At 44.4% G+C, this 18,500-nt stretch overlaps 1 protein-coding gene across 2 annotated transcripts in view; it reads left to right on the top strand.

The window, feature by feature from the left end:
• The window catches only part of TACC2 (transforming, acidic coiled-coil containing protein 2), a 210,737-nt gene that overhangs the window by 27,728 nt on the left and 164,509 nt on the right, over nucleotides 1–18,500 (top strand). For both annotated transcript variants that reach the window (XM_015425395.1, XM_015425396.1), the window contains one exon: nucleotides 10,311–10,504. In XM_015425395.1, the coding sequence (XP_015280881.1) occupies nucleotides 10,311–10,504 (194 nt within the window). The remainder of the gene's footprint in view (nucleotides 1–10,310; nucleotides 10,505–18,500) is intronic.

The raw sequence follows: 18,500 nt of genomic DNA, 5'->3' as shown, positions 1-18,500 counted from the left end.
TGCTGGCACCACTTAGTTCCCCACTGGTTGCCAAGCTTTGCCTGGCAACCTTATCATCACCAGGGCCGACCCAAGGTTTTTGGGCACCCTAGGTGAAACTAGCACACACACCCCCCAGGCGAGGCTGCCTTGTGTCTCCCCCCCACCGCCGCGTGCCTCTCCGGCACTCAAGCCGGGTGTGGGGGGGAGAAGGGGTACAAGGCTCTTCGGAGGGCGGCCCTTCTGCTTTTTCTTTCCCCCCCGCCCGATTCCCCCCTGTCTCTCCTTCCCCCTGGGGGACTGGGACCCCCCCAGCTGCGTGCACCCTGTCCCCTTGCAGCGGCAGTGGTTCCCCAGTCAGGGACTAGATGCATGCAGGGCTTTTGGTGTGGGGGGGTGCAGTTTGGTGCCCCTAAGGGCTGGCCCGCTCTAGGCGAACGCCTACTTCGCCTAGTGAGCGAGCCGGCCCTGATCATGACACATTTTTACAATATATGGGATCAGAATGCCAAAGCCCTACATGGTTTGGCCCTGTGCTTGCAGCTACTTTCCACTCAGTTGCCTTGTTGTGGTTGACATCTGGTTGTGCTTTTGAGCAAAACATAGTTTGCCATTGTTATCTGAGCTGGCAACATATGGTCTATCCTTCCATCTCCAAACCAAGATTGCAAACCATGTTTTGTGAGTAATTTGGGAGTTTCTAACACTGCCTTGGCAGAGTATCCCTGCTTTGTCCTGCAGGCCCTGTTTCACCATGCCTTCTGAGGATTTGGGTACTGTGGCTGTCTGAGATCTCTGCCTTTCACGTGCCGCTCACCAGGCTTTGTCAACACCTGGGGAGACTTTTCTCTCCCTCTCTCAGTTCAACCACTGCCACCACCTGGCCTTTGTAGGAATTGCCCACTTACAGACTTCCCTTCCCAGTTCTGAGGCCTTGCCATGGTGTCTCCTGCTATCCAGCCTCTGGTTACCATGGAGACAGCTTACTGCCTTGTGTGCCACTGGGGGAGTAGCCACTTGCCAACTAACTGCCCCTCCCGTTCCTCCTGGTGCTCCTTTTAAAATAGTGTGCCCGGAGCAATGGAGGTCAACTGTGGTACAAAGAACCACTACCAGCATTAAAGGTTACATAGCATTAATTCAAAAGAAAATGTCCACAAGCACACTCTCAGTGCAACACCAGACTGAGCAAGGGATTCAAAAGGAAATGGCACAATGCAGTTACTCTATACATGCCCTAGTGGGTGTTAAATATAAGGCAGGCTCCTTAGCTTAGAAGATTTCAGTTATTCTAAAGGGTGTCCACCACCTTGAAGCCTCTGCTCAGATGGGCATGCTGGCATATGGCAATGGCCACCTCCTACAGACCTCAGGTAAGAGTTTTGCTTGCCTTGATGGAATCAGCACAAAAGAGCCCCTCCTCACTCCCAGGAGTTTTATCATCTCTCTTTCTTCTCTCACTGACCAGGTCAGGCCGTATTAGTTTCCCATGAATGTCCGAATGCCCCCCCCCCCCCGTAGTCTTTCTAGCACTTAATTCCTGCACATCTCTGTTCCCTGCTAGGTATCACCTGTCTAGGTGGTGTGTGTGTGTGGGGGGGGATGAATCTTGACCATCCCCATTGTCTCTCACTAGACCTATTACCATTTCTAAAAGGGAGGTTGAGGTAAAGCTGGGAAGCAATGGAATTGACTTCCTTCCTCCTTCCTCTTCTCTGCCGAGAGAAAGCGAAAAACCTTTTTAAAACTCAAGGTGAAGGTTTTGCTCAGTTCAAACCTCAAAAGGAAAAACATACATTTCTTCACAGGGGACATCACACTGGAAAGGTGGAGTTTGGGGAGGATATGATGTCATGCTGCAGGCTGCCTCACCTAGTTTCTATGGTCTTTAGTGTCACTGTGTGGAGGCCATTTTTTCTCCCGCTCCTCAATCCTTCTGGGGTGGGAACTGGGGCTGGAGGCAGATAATTCCCTGCCCGGTGTGGGTAAATGGGAAGCCTAAGTAACTTTTAATCAAATGACTTTCTACAGTCTCATCCCAGGGGCCTTTGCTTTCCTAGACACTCATGTCATGTATGAAGCACTGGATACCAAATTTCCATATCACTGCTGGCAACTTGCTATGCAATCAGTAAGCATTACCTTCACAAAGGAAAATACTTTATATAAGATATGGTGCCTTTAGGTTCCTTCTCCCTCATGAAAATCACTTGTTTCTCGGTGTGTATGTGTGTTTTTATATTGCATGCTCAGAGAGGCACAGGTTAAAATACGAGAATACTTTAAAACAAGAATGGGCAATGCTGCCCCTGAACTTGTAATGGCAGGTGGATGCATATAAGGATATTGCAATCTTGCAGCAAGTTCTTAAACATTAAGGATTTTATGATCCAGTCACTTGATAGCGATAGCTGCATACAGGTTAGTTTTCACTGCCTTAGGATGCCATCCTGTGTACATTTACCTAAGATTGCATCCCAGTGAATACACTGTGACTTACTTCTGAGTAAACATGCACAGGCTTGGGCTGCATGTGCTGTAATTCTCACTGAGATGGTAAATCTGTACTAGGCTATACAACTATAGGATGCATATGGAGGCTGCCATGTATTAATGTTGTTGTTGTTCAGTTGCACAGTCAAGTCCGACTCTTCGTGACCTCATGGACCACATCACGCCAGGCCCTCCTGTCTTCTGTCGTGCTCCGGAGTTTGCTTAATTTCATGTCCTTTGTATCCATAACACTGTCTAACCATCTCATCCTTTGCTGTCCCCTTCTTCTTTCACCTTCAGTCTTTCCCAGCATCAGGGTCTTCTCCAGTGACTGCTCCCTTCTCGTTTGGTGGCCAAAGTATTTGAGCTTCAGCTTCAGTATCTGGCCTTCCAGGGAACAGTCAGGGTTGATTTCTTTTAGGATTGACTGATTCGATCTCCTTGCAGTCCAAGGGACTCTCAGGAGTCTTCTCCAGAACCAGCCATTGATGAATGTGTGTGTGCAAAGTGCTGTCAAGTAGCAGCTGATTTGTAGAGATCTCCTTATGCTTTTCAAGGAAAGAGACTAACAGGAGGTTTGCCATTGCCTTCCTCTGCATAGTGACCCTGGAATTTCTTGGTGGTCTCCCATCCAAACACTAACCATGGACAACCCTGCTTAGCTTCTGAGATGGGCTGAGATCGAGTTAGCCTAGGCCATCCAGGTCAGGATCCATGAATTCATTTTAAAAAATCATTTAAAAAATCCGTCACATACAAAATTAGCATGTATGGGGAAAGTGTTCTATCCTAGGCTGCAGGATAGAACTAAATAATCTACTCTCAATCCACTTTCAGTGCACTTTCCAACTGGATTTTGCCAGTTCACACAGTAAAAATCAGTTGGAAAGTACCCTGAAAGTGGATTATTTAATGTGTTTTTTTCCTTGCTGCTTTTTAAATGTAGAGTTTTGTTTTGGGGTTTTTTTGTTTGCTTCTGGAAAGTCACCTTCTGCAATTGAAGTGGTACAACTCAGGTAACAGGTTTACCCTCTTTGTGAGAACTAAGCCAGAGTTTCAGTGACATTCTAAGCTTTTAGAAATATGCCCTGTGCTTTTAGTTCACTGCACGCTAGATTCATATCTCTTTCTTCTAAAAAAGAATACAGCGGCACGACGTCTTACTGGCAGTCTGGAGTGAACTGTATTAACTGTATTAATAGAGTGAACTGTATTAATTGCACTCCATGGAAATACTTACTTTTCGTGACAATTTTGAGGAACTGCTGAAGTTGTACAAAGCAACTGAAAACACGCTTATAGCAATTATAGCTATATGTTGTACTGACTAGGGTGGGGTGACGTGTGTAGGACATAAGAAAAGTTTGTGAAAGAATGGACATTGAACTGTGCAAACATACAAGCTCTTACAACTGAAAGTTTTCCCTATCTCTAGATTTGGATTATAAGAATATAGGAACATAAGAGAAGCCAATGGCCTATCCAGTCCAACACTCTGTCACACAGTGGCCAAAAATACCAAGTGCCATCAGGAGGTCCACAAGTGGGGCCAGGACACTAGAAGCCCTCCCACTGTTGACCCCCCCCCAAGCATCAAGAATACAGAGCATCACTTGCCCCAGAGTCCCTATCTATACCTTGTGGCTAATAGCCACTGATGGACCTCTGAGACTTTTCGGAGACTTCAGGAGACTCTGAGACTTTTTTGAGACTTCAGAAGTTTATTACATGTTTCCCCACTGAAGAGATCTGATATAGGAATTCTGTTTTTTATTAATATATTAGTAATGCTTTAGGGTCCAGAACTACCTGCCTGTGTGTTTTCTCACATACTCCATAATGCCTATTTATATTTTAACTAAGTAGAATACTACAAGAAGCAGACTATTCTAGAAGCAAGTCAAATGGCTGGTGGGTGGGAAAGAGAGAAGAAAGCGGGGTAGGAGAGACGTTATGGGGGCTTTCAGGCAGGAGAAAGAAGAAAAAGTGGGGAGGGAAAATTAGGTGCCCCCCCTCAAGTCTTTGCCGATCCCTCACTAAGGAAACAGGCTCTTCTGAACTTTCCATCTCGCAAGGGAGGAGAGAGAGAGAGAGAGAGAGAGAGAGAGAGAGAGAGAGAGAGAGAGAGAGAGAGAGAGAGAGCCAAACCAAGGTAATGGCAAATGACAAGGTGCTGTGAATAAAAATCGTTAGACATAGTGTGTTTGTGTCCCAATCGCTCTTACACATTTTTGAACAGGTTTGGATCAAGGCATACTTTATGCCTCTGATAAGAGATTTAAGTTGTCACTGTCTTTTCTACACCTGTTTGAAGGATAGACAGAAGCCGTTGCAACAGGCCAGAGTTTCCGAATATAATCACTTCAGGGAAAATGACTTCGTTTAGGACTTAATTGGCCCGCCATTCTTTGATATGTAAAACTGTATGTTTTCATCTAATGTTCTTCTGGTGGGATATATTTAATGGAAATGGCCCAGTCATTTTCAATGCGTTCCTAAGCAGGTGAATTTAGAATCCTACTCAGGTCTATTCAGTGGGATTTACTTCGTATTTTTAGGATTGCACTGTTGGTTTTCAGTCATACTGAGAAAATGGCTGCTTTGGAAGATGGACTGTATGGCACTACGCCCCATTGAAGGACCTCCCCTCCCCACCACAAACCCTGCCTGCCTTAGACTCCACCCTCCAGATCTCTGAACCCAGTTCTGGCAACCCTAATTTGGAGTATATCCTATTGATCTTGAAGGCCTGTACATCTGAATAAACATGTTTAGGATCACTTGGCACATATCACTGCTTTGAATGGGTGATTATATGAAATTTTAAAAGCAGGTCAAATTTGTTATGAGGAAAATCCATACAAGCCATTTAAAACTGTTTGCATTCGTTTGCACTGACCACTTCGAACAAACAAGCACAATTAAATCCTTTTATTATCCAGACTCTTACGTGCACAATTAAGTCTACTAAGATGCATGTGTGGAATTATTTGGCCAAAATGCTGTGTGGCCGCCTCTCTCCAGCCTTTAACAGCTAGCATGTGTTCATCCTCTCTCTGTGGCCAGTTTGGCAGTTGTTTCTGAAATCTGATTCCTCCTGACGCCATGGGGATGACCTTTGGTCCATTTCCCAGCGTTCACCTGCAGTCAGATAGGTTGTTCCTAAGCTCCTTATGGAGGAAGTGGCTGTCTTGGAGCGAGTTCACTGATGATTCTAACAGACTGGGGTGCTTTTTTTCTTTTGAGGGGGAGGGGATACATTTGTGTATGTACATCAGGAAAGCTCACTGGGAGATGTGATGACAATAAAAGGTAAGAAGAACAGCTTTCTTGTCTGACTTACTAAGATTTATTCCAGCACTCCCGTCTCCTTGTAAACACAGAGTTATTAGGAATGGAAACTTCGGGTAACTCTTCAAAGCTGACTTTCAGCCAGGCGCAGAAGGATGGCATGTTGCAACAAATGCCATAAAAGGCTACGTGTTTAATGAGGAAAGGAGCACAGGAAGAAGATGGGGGGAGAGGAACTGGATTAACGTGTGTCAATCAAGGATGTTTGTTCATTTTCCCACACACCCCTTCAGGCTTTACAAGTGCAACTTTTGAGATAAAAATCCTTTATATTTTTATTTAACTGCTTGATATTCAACTGAGAGAATTCAGACCACTGGGAATATATGCAACCCAGTACTCTTATACTGTTGCTAGGGCTTTAATAAGCTACTGTGGAAAACTTAAATTTAGGAGGGGCTGCATGGATAATAATCATCTCATGTAGTACAAACTGATGGGTAGACTTTTGAAAGGCATGTTTCGTTCTTCTTGGTGCTAGGATGTGTAATGGGTGTTTGATCAGCACAACATTCATTCACTGCCCTGAATAGCTCAGGCTGATCTCATCAGATCTCGGAATCTAAGCAGGGTTGGCCTTGGCTAGTATTTGGAAGGGCGACTTCCAAGGAATACCAGGGCCCTGACACAGAGACAGGCAATAGCAAACCACCTCTGAAACATCTCTTGCCTTAAAAAAAACAAGTCTAGGTCGCCACCTCGTGGTGCATAACGCTAAAAGAGCAAGAACGTCTGACTGCCAGACAATCTTAGGATCTCCTGACTATACTACACACCCTGCCATATGATAATTAATTAATTAATTTCATTCACTCATGATCAGATAGGTAATAAACCAGTATTCTGGATATTTGGATCTGTTTAGGTTTACTTGATACTTCTGTGCAAGAACTGGATAGCAATATTCTATTGCCATTTGCAGACTGGTGGAAAATTACAGTGAGGATAATAGTTTGTGATTTCTCAGGGTGGTCAGGAATCCAGTTAAATTGCACTGTAATCCTATTCACATGAAACTGTTACATACGGTGAATACCTGGGGTAGGATCACTGGTAGCATCTACCTATTTATTTACTTCTTTTATACCCCACTTTACTTCCTAATGTGGACCCAAAATGGATGACGTTGTTCTCCATTTTATCCTCACAACAACCCTATGAGGCTGAAAATGTGTAATTGGCCCATGGTCATGCAGCAAACTTCCATGTCAGAGTGGGGATTTGAACCTGGGTCTCTCAGATTCTAATCTGACACTGTAACCACTACACTACCCTGGCTTCTCCAGATTTGTAAAGTGGGTGAACAGCAGTTTATAAGTTCTGTCCATGTAATGGCTCTGCATTTTACAGACTTTCTGGCTCTCCCATTGACTGTGCTTTGCATTCCATCAGCCATTCGCCAATCAACTGCCACTCAACAGTACCTGTGTGCCATTGACTGGATGCTGGGTCCAGTCCTCTCCCCCACCCACTGCCAGCCTTGACACTCTTCCCTGACAGAATAAACTGCCAAAATGTCTGTCTCTCCTGACAAAGACACTTACTTCTGCTTGGCTCCTCTTCCACAGGCAGAGGTGGGCCACTAGCTACCAAACCATTCTCTTCTCCTCCTGCTGTGGGGCTAAATATTCCTTCAGTGGCTGCTGCTTGGCAACCAAGCTGGAGGCCCTTCCCAGGCCTCCTTTGATCTTTGTGGGGAACTCATTGGGGCCAATCCTGACTAGGGCTGCCAGCTCCAGGTTGGGAAATTCCTGGATATTTTTTGGTGGAGTCTACGGAAGCCAGAGTTTGGGGAGGGGAGAGGCGTCAGCTAAATAGAATGCCATAGAGTTCACCTTCCAAAGCAGATAGTTTCTCCAGGGGGAGAGAGCTGTTGTCTGGAGTTCAGTTGTGATACCAGGTAATCTTCAGGCTCCACCTGGAAGTTGGCTACCCTAGACATAGCAGTTAGTGCTTCAGAGAATGGTCTGCCAGATCCAGGTTCTTGCTGTGGAAGTTGAGTGGGTGATTTTGGACCAGTCAGACTTTCAGCCTAACCTACCTCACAGGGTTGTTGTGCAAATCAAAAGGGGGAGAGGAGAATGATGTGAGCTGCTTTGGTCCCCACTGTGGAGAAAGACTACTTTTCCTAGGTAGAGGGTGCAGAGAGGGAGGAGGAGATGGAAACCTGAAGTCAGAGGGGCAAATGATGGTTGGCTGGGAAGGAGATAGGGTTGCCACCCCCAGTTTGGGAAATTCCTGGAAATTTGAGGTGTGGAGCCTGGAGATGGTAGGGTTTGAGGAGGGGTGGGTTCTCATACAGGTAAAATGCCATAAACTCCACCCTCCAAACCAGCCATTTTCTCCTGGGGAACCATTGTTGCCAATCTCCAGGGGAAGTCTGGAGACCACTCAAAATTACAATTGCTCTTCAGATGGCAGAGATCAGTTCCCCAGGAGAAAATGGTAAGTTCTGTGTCATTATACCCTGCTGAGGTCACCACACTGAGTGCCCAACGCCAGGGCACCCACCCAGAGCCTCCTTCTAGAGCTAGTTGTATTTATTTCCACAATGGGCCTTATTCCTAGTTTATACATAAAATATAAAGTTACATAGTACTATCTTCTGAGGAGGTTACAATCTGAAATCTGAGACCATTAAAACAATGCAGGAAGCTGCGAGTAAGTATAAAATAAATAAGTTGAATAGAGGAGGAATATACATGAGTTATGGCTAAGCTTAGTTTCTAAAAGAAGGGAAACTAAGGAGTTATGCCAGAGGTTGGAAAAATAGATTTTGAGACAGGGTTTGAAGGAAGGTTTCATCGCACTTTGGGAGACAATTCCAAATTAATGTATAAATGTAAAAAACAGGTGCTATTTGGTGGTATGTGACCCCCCCACACATATAATACCGCATGAGTACTTATGTTTCTGTTCAGCTTCCTGGTTGTAAAATACAAACTATTTAGGGATGTGTATATGTGTGTGCATGACTGGAAGTCATGACAACCTCTGGCAACTCCTACTGGGGCACGGAGGACTTTCAGAGAAGTGGCTTGATAGCCTGCCTCTGGCCTTCCAGCCCTGGTATTCCCTGGAGGTCTCCCATCCAAATACTTGCCAGGGTTGGCTCTGCTTAGCTTCTGAGTTCTGACGAAATCAGGCTTGCCTGGGCTATCCGGGTCAGGGCTAAAACACAAACTATTGATAAAATTGATGAACAATGAAATAGGTATATTAAGCTCACTAGCGTTCTTACAGTTATTCTGAGATACAAAGTAATAATAATAAAGCTCTTAAAATAAAATGTTCTTGAGGGGGCAGTTTGATCTTTAAGAATCCTAAATAATCTCACCCTCCACCCAGAAATTGTTTTGCCCTTTTCCCAGATAAGAAAACCTTGTTCTCCTTTTCCCACCAGACCCAGAAATGCATTCCAGACATGACAGATTGTCTTGGCTTGGAATAGCCTTGTTCTTGGTGCTATCTTATTTGCACACCACAATGAAAATGACAGAGCTGATGTGTAAAAGGTGTTTAGTCCTTCAGCCCTGGGAACTGATAAGTTGAAAGAGCAAACAAGACTCCAGCTGCATGCCCTGTTCTCTCTTGCACACCCATGCCTCCTTGCTTCATGGTCTTCTGCCTAGTAGCATACTACATCCCACGGCTGTTCTAATTAAGTCAGGAAAGCGGGAGGATGTGTGGATATGTGTTTCTCCCTTGTCTCATCATTGTATTACCGTGTTTTCCCGAAAATAAGACACTGTCTTATATTTATTTTTTCTCAAAAAGACACACTAGGACTTAAACCACAAATGCATAGAAATCCTGCTAGGGCTTATTTTTGGGGTAGGTCTTATTTTCGGGGAAACAGGGTATAATGCGCGCAAAATTTATTTTTTAAAACAATTGATGTTTTTCTGAAGATTATTTTAATCCATTAAATTAATTACTTTAGTAACACTAATATGCACATCAGTCAAGAAAGCATTTGCTGAGCAAGGAAAGGCTCCTTTCTATGAGCCCACTAAAGGCATAAGAAGCTAAGAAACAGTAGTTTTTTCCCCCGCTGAAATGTTTTTCCTGTGATCATTTGTAGTTGAGCTCTTAATCTTCTAGTTGGTACAGAATTAGGAGGCTTTTATTTAAAAAAAACAAAACCTTGGGTTGTGCCATGGAAAGTTCATTTAGTGCAATACATTTCAAAATCTAAGTATGGATTGGCACCGTAGAATATTTTGTTTGCTTATTACATCCAAGGAGCTTATGGTGGAATAGTCATTCTGTTATCTCATGTTTTATTTTCACAACGAACTTACTTGGGAGATTGGTGAGGCTGACAGAGCATGACTGGGCCAAGGTCACCAGCAGGTTTCATAGCAGAGTGGGGATTCGATCCTGGGTCTTCCAGGTCCTGTTCCAATGTTCTAACTGCAGTATAACTTTCCTAACTACCACTCCACTTTAACTGTAGCATTATCTTCTTTCTCTCTCCTTTCTAGGATCTTCCTCCAGTTTCTGTTCCAGAATCGAACCAGCCAACTGGTAATGACAGAGAAAGAAAAAAGAAAAAACAGAGAAAAAGGGATGCAAACAGAGCTAGTGGACAAGACAACTTGGATCCCTCACCTGTAGATTCTGCCGTTTCATCAGCTCTGCCAGATGACATCTCTGCCTTTGCTGCACAAGATACAAGGTAGAAAACAGAATGCTTTTACAAATTGCTAATGACACAATGCATCCAATGAAGTAGACTGTTGTCTAAAGATATTCATGTTACAATAACACACTTGCCAATGCAAACTGCAAAATCTCTTACTACTCCACTAACCGCTCTGTTATTGCGGCTAGTTGAGGGAAAGGACAGTTTTTCAAATACCGTTTTAATATATGCGTATGGTGAAGTAAGAATTCTTCTGATCACTTCAGTGAAGGAGAGCACTAGAATGTGATTGTTATGGATTAAAACCAAGTGTGATGTCCTCATGTATGCAGTATTCATCTCAGGGGTGCCATTAACATTTTCGAATAGCTGCAGCGTAATTTTGGAACTTATCCCAGATTGGCTACTAATTAAAGGCGACATGTTCTGTTCTTGGGGCGGGGCTGTTCTCTCTCTTTTAATACACTCAGGCTTCTATCTGAAGTGGAAAACTGGTGAAGGCAAGAAGGGCTTTTTAATCCTGTCAGTTGCTTTGTGCTGTTTTCCCACTGAAACTTTCCTCACCCCCTACCTGCTTCTGTTCCTGTTGTTTTTCCAAAGGGATAAAAGGCAAACAAGAAGGGAATTTTTCCTTATGGGCAGATGAGATGAGAGGAAAATGTAATGAGGGCTTTCTCTGTATACCAGTTTACCACTTCATCTAGACGCTTCAGTGGCTGCATCACACACACACCCTGGTACAATTGGCCTTAAGCTAGTTGATGTTGTTTTTAACCTACTGTGCTCTGGAAGTTATCTGAGACAGAATCACCAGGCTCCATAACATGGTAGGTGTTCAGCAGTAGCTTTGCAGTCAAAGTTGCTTGAGTGGTGCTTAGGTGAGCACCCTGAGGCATGTTTGTAGGGTGAAGGGGCAACCCTCAGACCTTGGTGCCTTTGAGGGATGCCATTATTTTCAACCCATAGATCTTGCAACTAGAGGAATATGATGTGGCGTGTGTGCACACACACTGCACACTAAAGAAAAGGCTTGGCAAGAAGTACACAATGGTAGGTTTGCAAGGTCCAGCTTGGGAATTTCCTGGAGATTTGGAGGTGGAGCCTGGGGAGGGTTTGGGAAAGGAGAGACCTAAACGATATAATGCCATAAAATTCACCCTCTGAAGCAGCCATTTTCTCCAGGGGAACCAGTCTCTGTTGCCTGCAGTTCAGTTGTAATTCCAGGAGATCTCCAGGCCCAACCTGAAGGTTGGTAACCCTCCTTAATGTGTCTGTGCTGAGAGCCACAGTGACCTCATCCATGCAATATGGGATGCACAAACAGAGGAGGCTGGACTCTTCTGTATTTCACAAGAGCTCACACTGTGACAAGATTTGGAATGGGTTAGCCTGTGGGCACTGGAGAGCCCATGACTGATGCAAAATTAGATAAAATTGGCCCTTTAGTTAGCTTATCCCAGATTGGTAGCTCTTGTTATTTTGCATCTATTTGCAGTGAGCAATTTCAGCTTCTGGCCTGTATGTTTTGTAATGTACTACTCACGGCATCCGTATAGCAGTAGAAAAGAGTCCAGTAGCACCTTAATGACCAACAAAATTTGTGGTATAGTATGAGCTTTTGTGAGTCACTGCTCACCTCTTCAGATACTGAAGAAATGTGCTTGCACACAAAAGCTTATACCTTGAACTAAACTTTGTTGGTCTTAAAGGTGCCACTGGACTCAAACTTTGTTCTACCACAAATTTTGTTAGTCTTTAAGGTGTTACTAGATTCCTACTCTTTTCTACTGCTACAGACAAAGTCACATGGCTACCCATCTTAATTAGGGTTGCCAAGTCTCACCTTGTTCCGGAGCGGGGGACTCCCGGGTCGATCCTGGAGCGTGACGACTCTGGGCAGTCTGAGGGCGGGGCCACGACCATCCGAGGAAAAAACATAGAGTTTTCCCTCGGATGACTGTTGCCCCGCCCCCAGCGTGTCCGGCGTGGTCGTGTCACTTCCTGGTGACGTGCACATCGGGGTGGAGTTCCCCCCGGGGCCCGATCCGGCGGCAGCGGGGAACGGGCCTCTGGGGCAGGGGTTTCCCCACCCCCCGGGGGATTTGGCAAGCCTAATCTTAATCTGCATCCATATAGTTATGTGGGTGTTTGGCTTCTGTGGAGCACAACATTCTTTCCAGTAGCAGGCTTTATATGAGGAGGGAGTAAAAGGCAGAAGACTCATAGGGTTGCATCCTACCATCAATCCCCCGTCTGAACGCACCCATTGGGTTGCATTCTACCATCTTTTCCATACACTCTTGCCTGATTCCCTTCGTATGCAGCCCGCATCCCTCATGGGCCCTATAATCTCTTTACACAGCATTCCCAGTGGTCAAAAGGGATCTCTCTTTTTGGTTTTGTCACCAGAAAAGTTGGTTGGACATAACTCATAACTTTTAGCAATGTGTTTACCATTGTGTCTTTAACTGTATCAATCTCTTCTGCTAGATGATATTGAGCATTTTGTTAGTCTTGCATCTAAATTAATGCACCACAAACACTGTTAGCGGCAATATTCTGGGAGCAATCTGATGCACGCCAATTCGCTTTACTAATTCTAAGATTATTCTCTGAAGATGAGCGCATGTGTATATGTTTCTCTTTTCCTGTATGTTTCCTGACAGCGGGAGCTGGCCTGTGGTGTCTGATTGGAAGGAAAGCAAGCCCTTCCAAACCCCTACCCCAAATAATCTTCTTTTTGTTGGGCTTGATGTAAAGGAAGACTCAGGGTCCCATATCCCAGTCATAAGCAGGTACAAAATGCCAATATGAGCAACAATGTACTAAAAGACCAATTATGGACTTTTGTAGTTGGCATGAAAAAGCACATTTGTTAATTCTGGATGTACCAAACATATTAATAATGCTTGCTTCTGGCTCCTATGAAAATACAGCTATAGAAAAGTAAGCTTATTTCAGCTTTTTAAGACACTGCATTATCATTTTGTGTTGTCTATTGGGTTTGAATTCTGGATAACAGAGAATAGCTTGGGCTGGTTCTGCACGATTCCAAAGCCTCGCTGCTTAAATTCTTGATGCTAATTGTATGATGATTGTGTTGTCCATTTTGGTTCAATAAGTGCAAACTGCATTAATGAACAAATATGAAGACTTCAGCTTCAAAATAAGCCAGGTGTGTGAAACCTTTAAAACATTCAGCAGCCTAAAATGATTTTTTTTTAAGGCCCCGTTTGACCGGGGAATTTTATTCTTTCAAAAAAAAGAAAAGAAAAGAAGACAACAAGAAACATATAACAACAACATATTACAATAATAACACACAATAACAGACCCAACATAAACTACGATTCTGATAGAACACTCCTCAGTCTAGAAGCAGACCAGGAAAACAAAAGAACAGATTTCAAGAGATGGAACCCCTCAGTTAAAAGCCTGGGTGTGAGAAGGGGACGCTGTGCTGGCCTGCTTGAGCAATGGCTGGCCATGAAGCTGTGGATTCAGCCTGCAAGGGAACATCTTGGGGCAGAGAGCAGAGGGGTTTGTCATCACCTGGCTCCTCTTCAGCCCCAGCTGGCAGAAGGGTTTTAGCCTCCACCCCTCAAAGGCTTCAGTTGGGGAAGAAGGAGGTGGCATGCCACCTGAGTCCCTCTCCTCCTGCTGGGATGCTCCCTTGCTACCACGTGCACTCCCCTTCAAATGCGTCCTTTGATACATTGTTCAGTGTCAAGGTTTACATCTTATTTAGAAGATAGGGATACAAGAACTGGTAGGCCTTAGACGTACGAACAATGAACTGGCTGTGTATAGAAGGATGTGTGAATGAAATACAAAATGGGGAGAGGAGAAAGAGAAAGTCAAGCCACTGGATAAGCAAGACTGCTGCACCAGGAAATGGCCATGAGGAGTAGGGGGGGAAAGAGGGGTATGTGAAGACCCCCCCAAAAAAAGTAGAAAAGAAAAGTCCAAGTCCATGAAAGAGAAGGCATTTACTGATCCTCAGTCTGCTGATCTGGGTGGAGTATGCAGTCTGTTTAACCAGAGGGTGATGATCCAGAAACCCAAAGGGCAGTGCTTATGCTGGGAGAAACATGGTAGAATAGCAGGGGACCCAGACAGAGCTCCCCAAAAACCCAAGAAAATAATAAATGGTGAAGAAGTGGAAGGACTCTCCTTTGTGACAAGGAACTGACTTGAAGTTCCAGAGGGGGAAACAACAGGGAAGTTTAACCTGATTTAGGCCATCAGATGACAGTGGTATCAGGGCCAAGCACCCCTCCTGGTCCCAAACACCAAGTAAAAAGAAACGTTTTGCCTTAGTGCCTAAAGTACAATAAAGTAGGTGCCAGGTGAGCCTGAGGAAGGATGGCATTCCAATGGTGAGATGCTACTGCTGAAAGAGCCCTGTCTGTGATTTGCAGGCAGGGGCACAAAGAACAAGCTTGGGGAAAGGATCTTAACTGGAGGGTGGACAGTACAGGTGGTCCTTCAACTATTCTGGCTTTAAGCCATGTATGTTACCCAAAATAGGAGCAGCCTCCACTTAATTTGGGGGAATTAGCTTGGAGATGGAGTGAGAAGTGGGTAACTGAGGTTTCCATGTATGCATATGGGGATTTGGCCCAATGAGAACTCTCATACTCTTATTTATGGGAAGGATTTTTATTGAAACAAACAAAAAAAACCTCCAGAATAAAACAAGGATGCACACAGCAAACACACAGCAAACACTTATAAGAGCTAACTAGGAGAATCAGGGAGGAAAAGGGAAAGTGTTGTAGGGATGGGTGATAATTACCCATCTTGAAGAGCGCCACAGAAGCAGCAAAGTTGAAGAGGAATCAGCCAGTGTTTCAGGAAGCAAGAGAGGACCCACACACAAGTGGGGGTGTGAGGGGAATCCTAGAACACACACACACACTGCTGGGGCAAAACATATCCTGAGGCAGGTTTGATTTACTACCAGAGGACAGTGACTTGATTGCTCTACCAGAGGTAGACATAGAGGTGGGAGAGGTTTGATGATCCTCCAAGCACCAGACGGGATGGGTGATAGGGAAGGTGAATAGATTTAAGCATTCATTAATTGCTGCTTAATCAAGGGTAATGGGTGAAGGGAAAGTCAGGTTTGGGTGCTGAAGGAACTATTCTGAGTGAATCAATAGGTCCTGGGTGACCCTTGTTCTAAATCATGCTTCTCTCCAGGACAAGGAGGGAGGTAGTAGCCAGCCAGCCACTGTGACTTGTGCCTTGAAAACTGCTTTCCCAGGCCTCTGACTGACTGACATCCATTTTGGTCTGTGCACTTAAGTTATTTGGATTATCTGTAGAGGGTATTTCTGACTTTATAGCCTAAAGATTACCCCTCAGCGGGAGGAGGGGGTCGGACTGCTAACGCTTAAAGCTAATCAGGATCTCCTATGCTGCTTTTATGTCAAAACATCTGAGGGAATTTGAGGGAACACAGTTCTAGCTAATATAGTGTAACTGTTTCCACTGATGCCTTTTCTAAATTGTCCCTCTGATGTTGTCACTCCATAAAAGAAAAGTGAATACAAATTCTGCACCTGTCTTTTTTGCTCCATAGAGCCAATGGCAGCTTGGGAAGGGGGAGTTATTTAAATTAAAAAAATATAAATGAGAAGAATGGCTTAAACATGACCTCCTTTCAGCACTTAACTTGCTTAAATTAGCAGCCATACTTATCTGCTCTGAAATGAAAGAAAAGGAAGCACAGAATCTTGAACCCACATCTCCCTGCCACACCTTGCTGCACCATGAGTCTGAAAGCTGTGGTGGCCAAGATCCACGAAATATTGGCCAACATCCTGTGTTGTTCATATGAATTAAAAAATATAGGAGACTTCTGTGCAGGCAAAACTATGCTGCCACAGAATATTGTCTGCATCACCCCAAAATATAAGGTAGTTGTTAGCTACCAGTTTAGTTTTCCTTCCATAGATTGTTTTGTGGTCAGAATGGTAGTTTAAGTTGGTTGATGATTGTTATTTTCAGCAGAATCGATCTAACTTGAGAAACATTTTATAATTTTTTTTTCAAAATCTTATACACGAACCAGGAACTTTATTGCTTTACACTCAGGTCAGAAAATATTGTTTTTCAAGAGATGTGTTTGGTCTTTGCATCTGTGAATCATACTCCTCAGCCCAATAGTCAAGATTTATTTCTAGGGGGGGCTCCAGGGGGCACTAATTTAAATTAATTAATGCACCTGGGATGCATGTCTCCCCATCTCCCCCCCCCACAGCACCACTCACACAGTAGCAGCTCCAGCAGCCCTGGTGGAGCCGCCATGGCCATGGCCCATACGTCCACCCAGCACTAGAGACATGCTGCCGGGCCCCAACCAGGAAGCTGGACCATGAGGCACATGAGGTCAGCCCCGGCCTGTCTTGCTCTCCTCAGGCGGTGCATACCCCAGGCTCCCTTCCCCCACGTGCCAATGCAAGGAAGGGCTTCAAGCTGGCGTGGTGGTGGCCCAAGGTGGCGCAGATTAGGCCAGGTTCTTCTCTGGGAGGGAGGCAGCAGTGCAGTGGGGTGGGGGGCTTTAGGACACTTGCTGAGGCTTTGTGGTACGTAATAGAGGGCTCATCCCCACAAGCCCCACTCTGGTTATGGCCCTGATGCTCCTGTTTCCCTAAAAAAAAAAACCTCAGTTGTCTTCTAGCAATGTGATATAATGCTGTGGTACCCTATTGACTTTCAGTGAGTAGCACTATTGGTGTACTTTCTCTAGAAACCCATGTTTCCTGTGGCCATAGGCTGATCAGAGCTAATCTTATTCATCCTCAAAGATCTGTTAAAATCCCAGTTTCAAGTAGCACAGCTGAAAGCTGCTTCAGATGTTATACATTCCCTGTAATGAAACACTTGCCATGTAGGCAATTGCATATAATTTGAAGCAGCTCTGAGAAAAAGGTAATTTGTGCCAGACTGTGTATATCCAACATGCGGAAGGAGTAAGTGTTTGATTGAATTGCTTTAATGTCAGGGCAGAGTCAGACAGGCTGAAGGGCTTGCAGCTGCAACCGAATGAACTGTTCAGATGCTATAAAGGGGGCATGGCAAGGTTAAGGACCTGGGGAGGGAAGAATTAGAAGATGTAAGGCCCAAGAAACAGAAGAAGCAAGCCTAGAGAGGCAGAGAGGAAACCAAGGAAAGAAAAGTTAGAAAGAGTGGAAGGAAAAGGAATGGAAGGCAGCCCAGAAGAACAGTCTGAAAAGGAAAGGAAAGCACAGTGAGCCAAAGGAGAACTGTACATGGCCAGGAGCTTCACAGGTGAAGAAACACTGCCTTTACACACTGATTTGAAATATCTGACCAAATTTATTACTGCAGGCCTTCTTTTTTTCCTCTGTCCCTCCAATGGCTCCAGAAATCAGGGACAACAATTTTCTCCTACAAACAAGTTATATTTTTCTTCGGTGATTTTTCATGGAGATAAATGTAAATCATTTTAGCCATGTCAGAATTAAGAATTTATTATTATTATTACAAATCATATTTTCAATATCAGTCTTGGGTACTCTGTATATTGCTGTATAACCCATGAAGCTGTTGGCTGTGATCCAGCAGCCAAGGATTTCTGGGTCTCTGCTATGGAACAGTTTTGGCTTGAGGTTATTTGACTTCTGCAGTTGACAGTGGGATCCTGTCATTTTGCAGTTTTCTGGATCATAGCCAGGGTAGACAGTGAGACCTATTGCTTTTTTCTGTTTCATATTTGTGGAGAAGGCTTAATAGTGGAACACTGCTACAGGCACATTTCCATTGCTTCAAATTAATCTTAATATACTGAAGCATAAGAAATTTAGCCAGATTAACAGAGGCAGAACAGTAACCACCATAACCACCAGTTGTGTGTATGTACCAGCTGTTGGCAGCATCAAACTGAAGTTGTGAAACTCCCCTCCTAAGTCTTTCTCATTTAATTTGTATGAGTAAGATAAGCAAATGTCCAAAGGGAGTATGAAGGGGTATTACGTGTGCTGTAATTAATGTATGAGGC

Source organism: Gekko japonicus, unplaced genomic scaffold (assembly GCF_001447785.1).
Source record: "Gekko japonicus isolate JY-2015 unplaced genomic scaffold, Gekko_japonicus_V1.1 scaffold183, whole genome shotgun sequence".
In the NCBI taxonomy this organism is placed as follows: domain Eukaryota; kingdom Metazoa; phylum Chordata; class Lepidosauria; order Squamata; family Gekkonidae; genus Gekko; species Gekko japonicus.
Note: the sequence above shows the minus strand (reverse complement) of the source record. Positions and strands in the feature narration are given on the sequence as shown.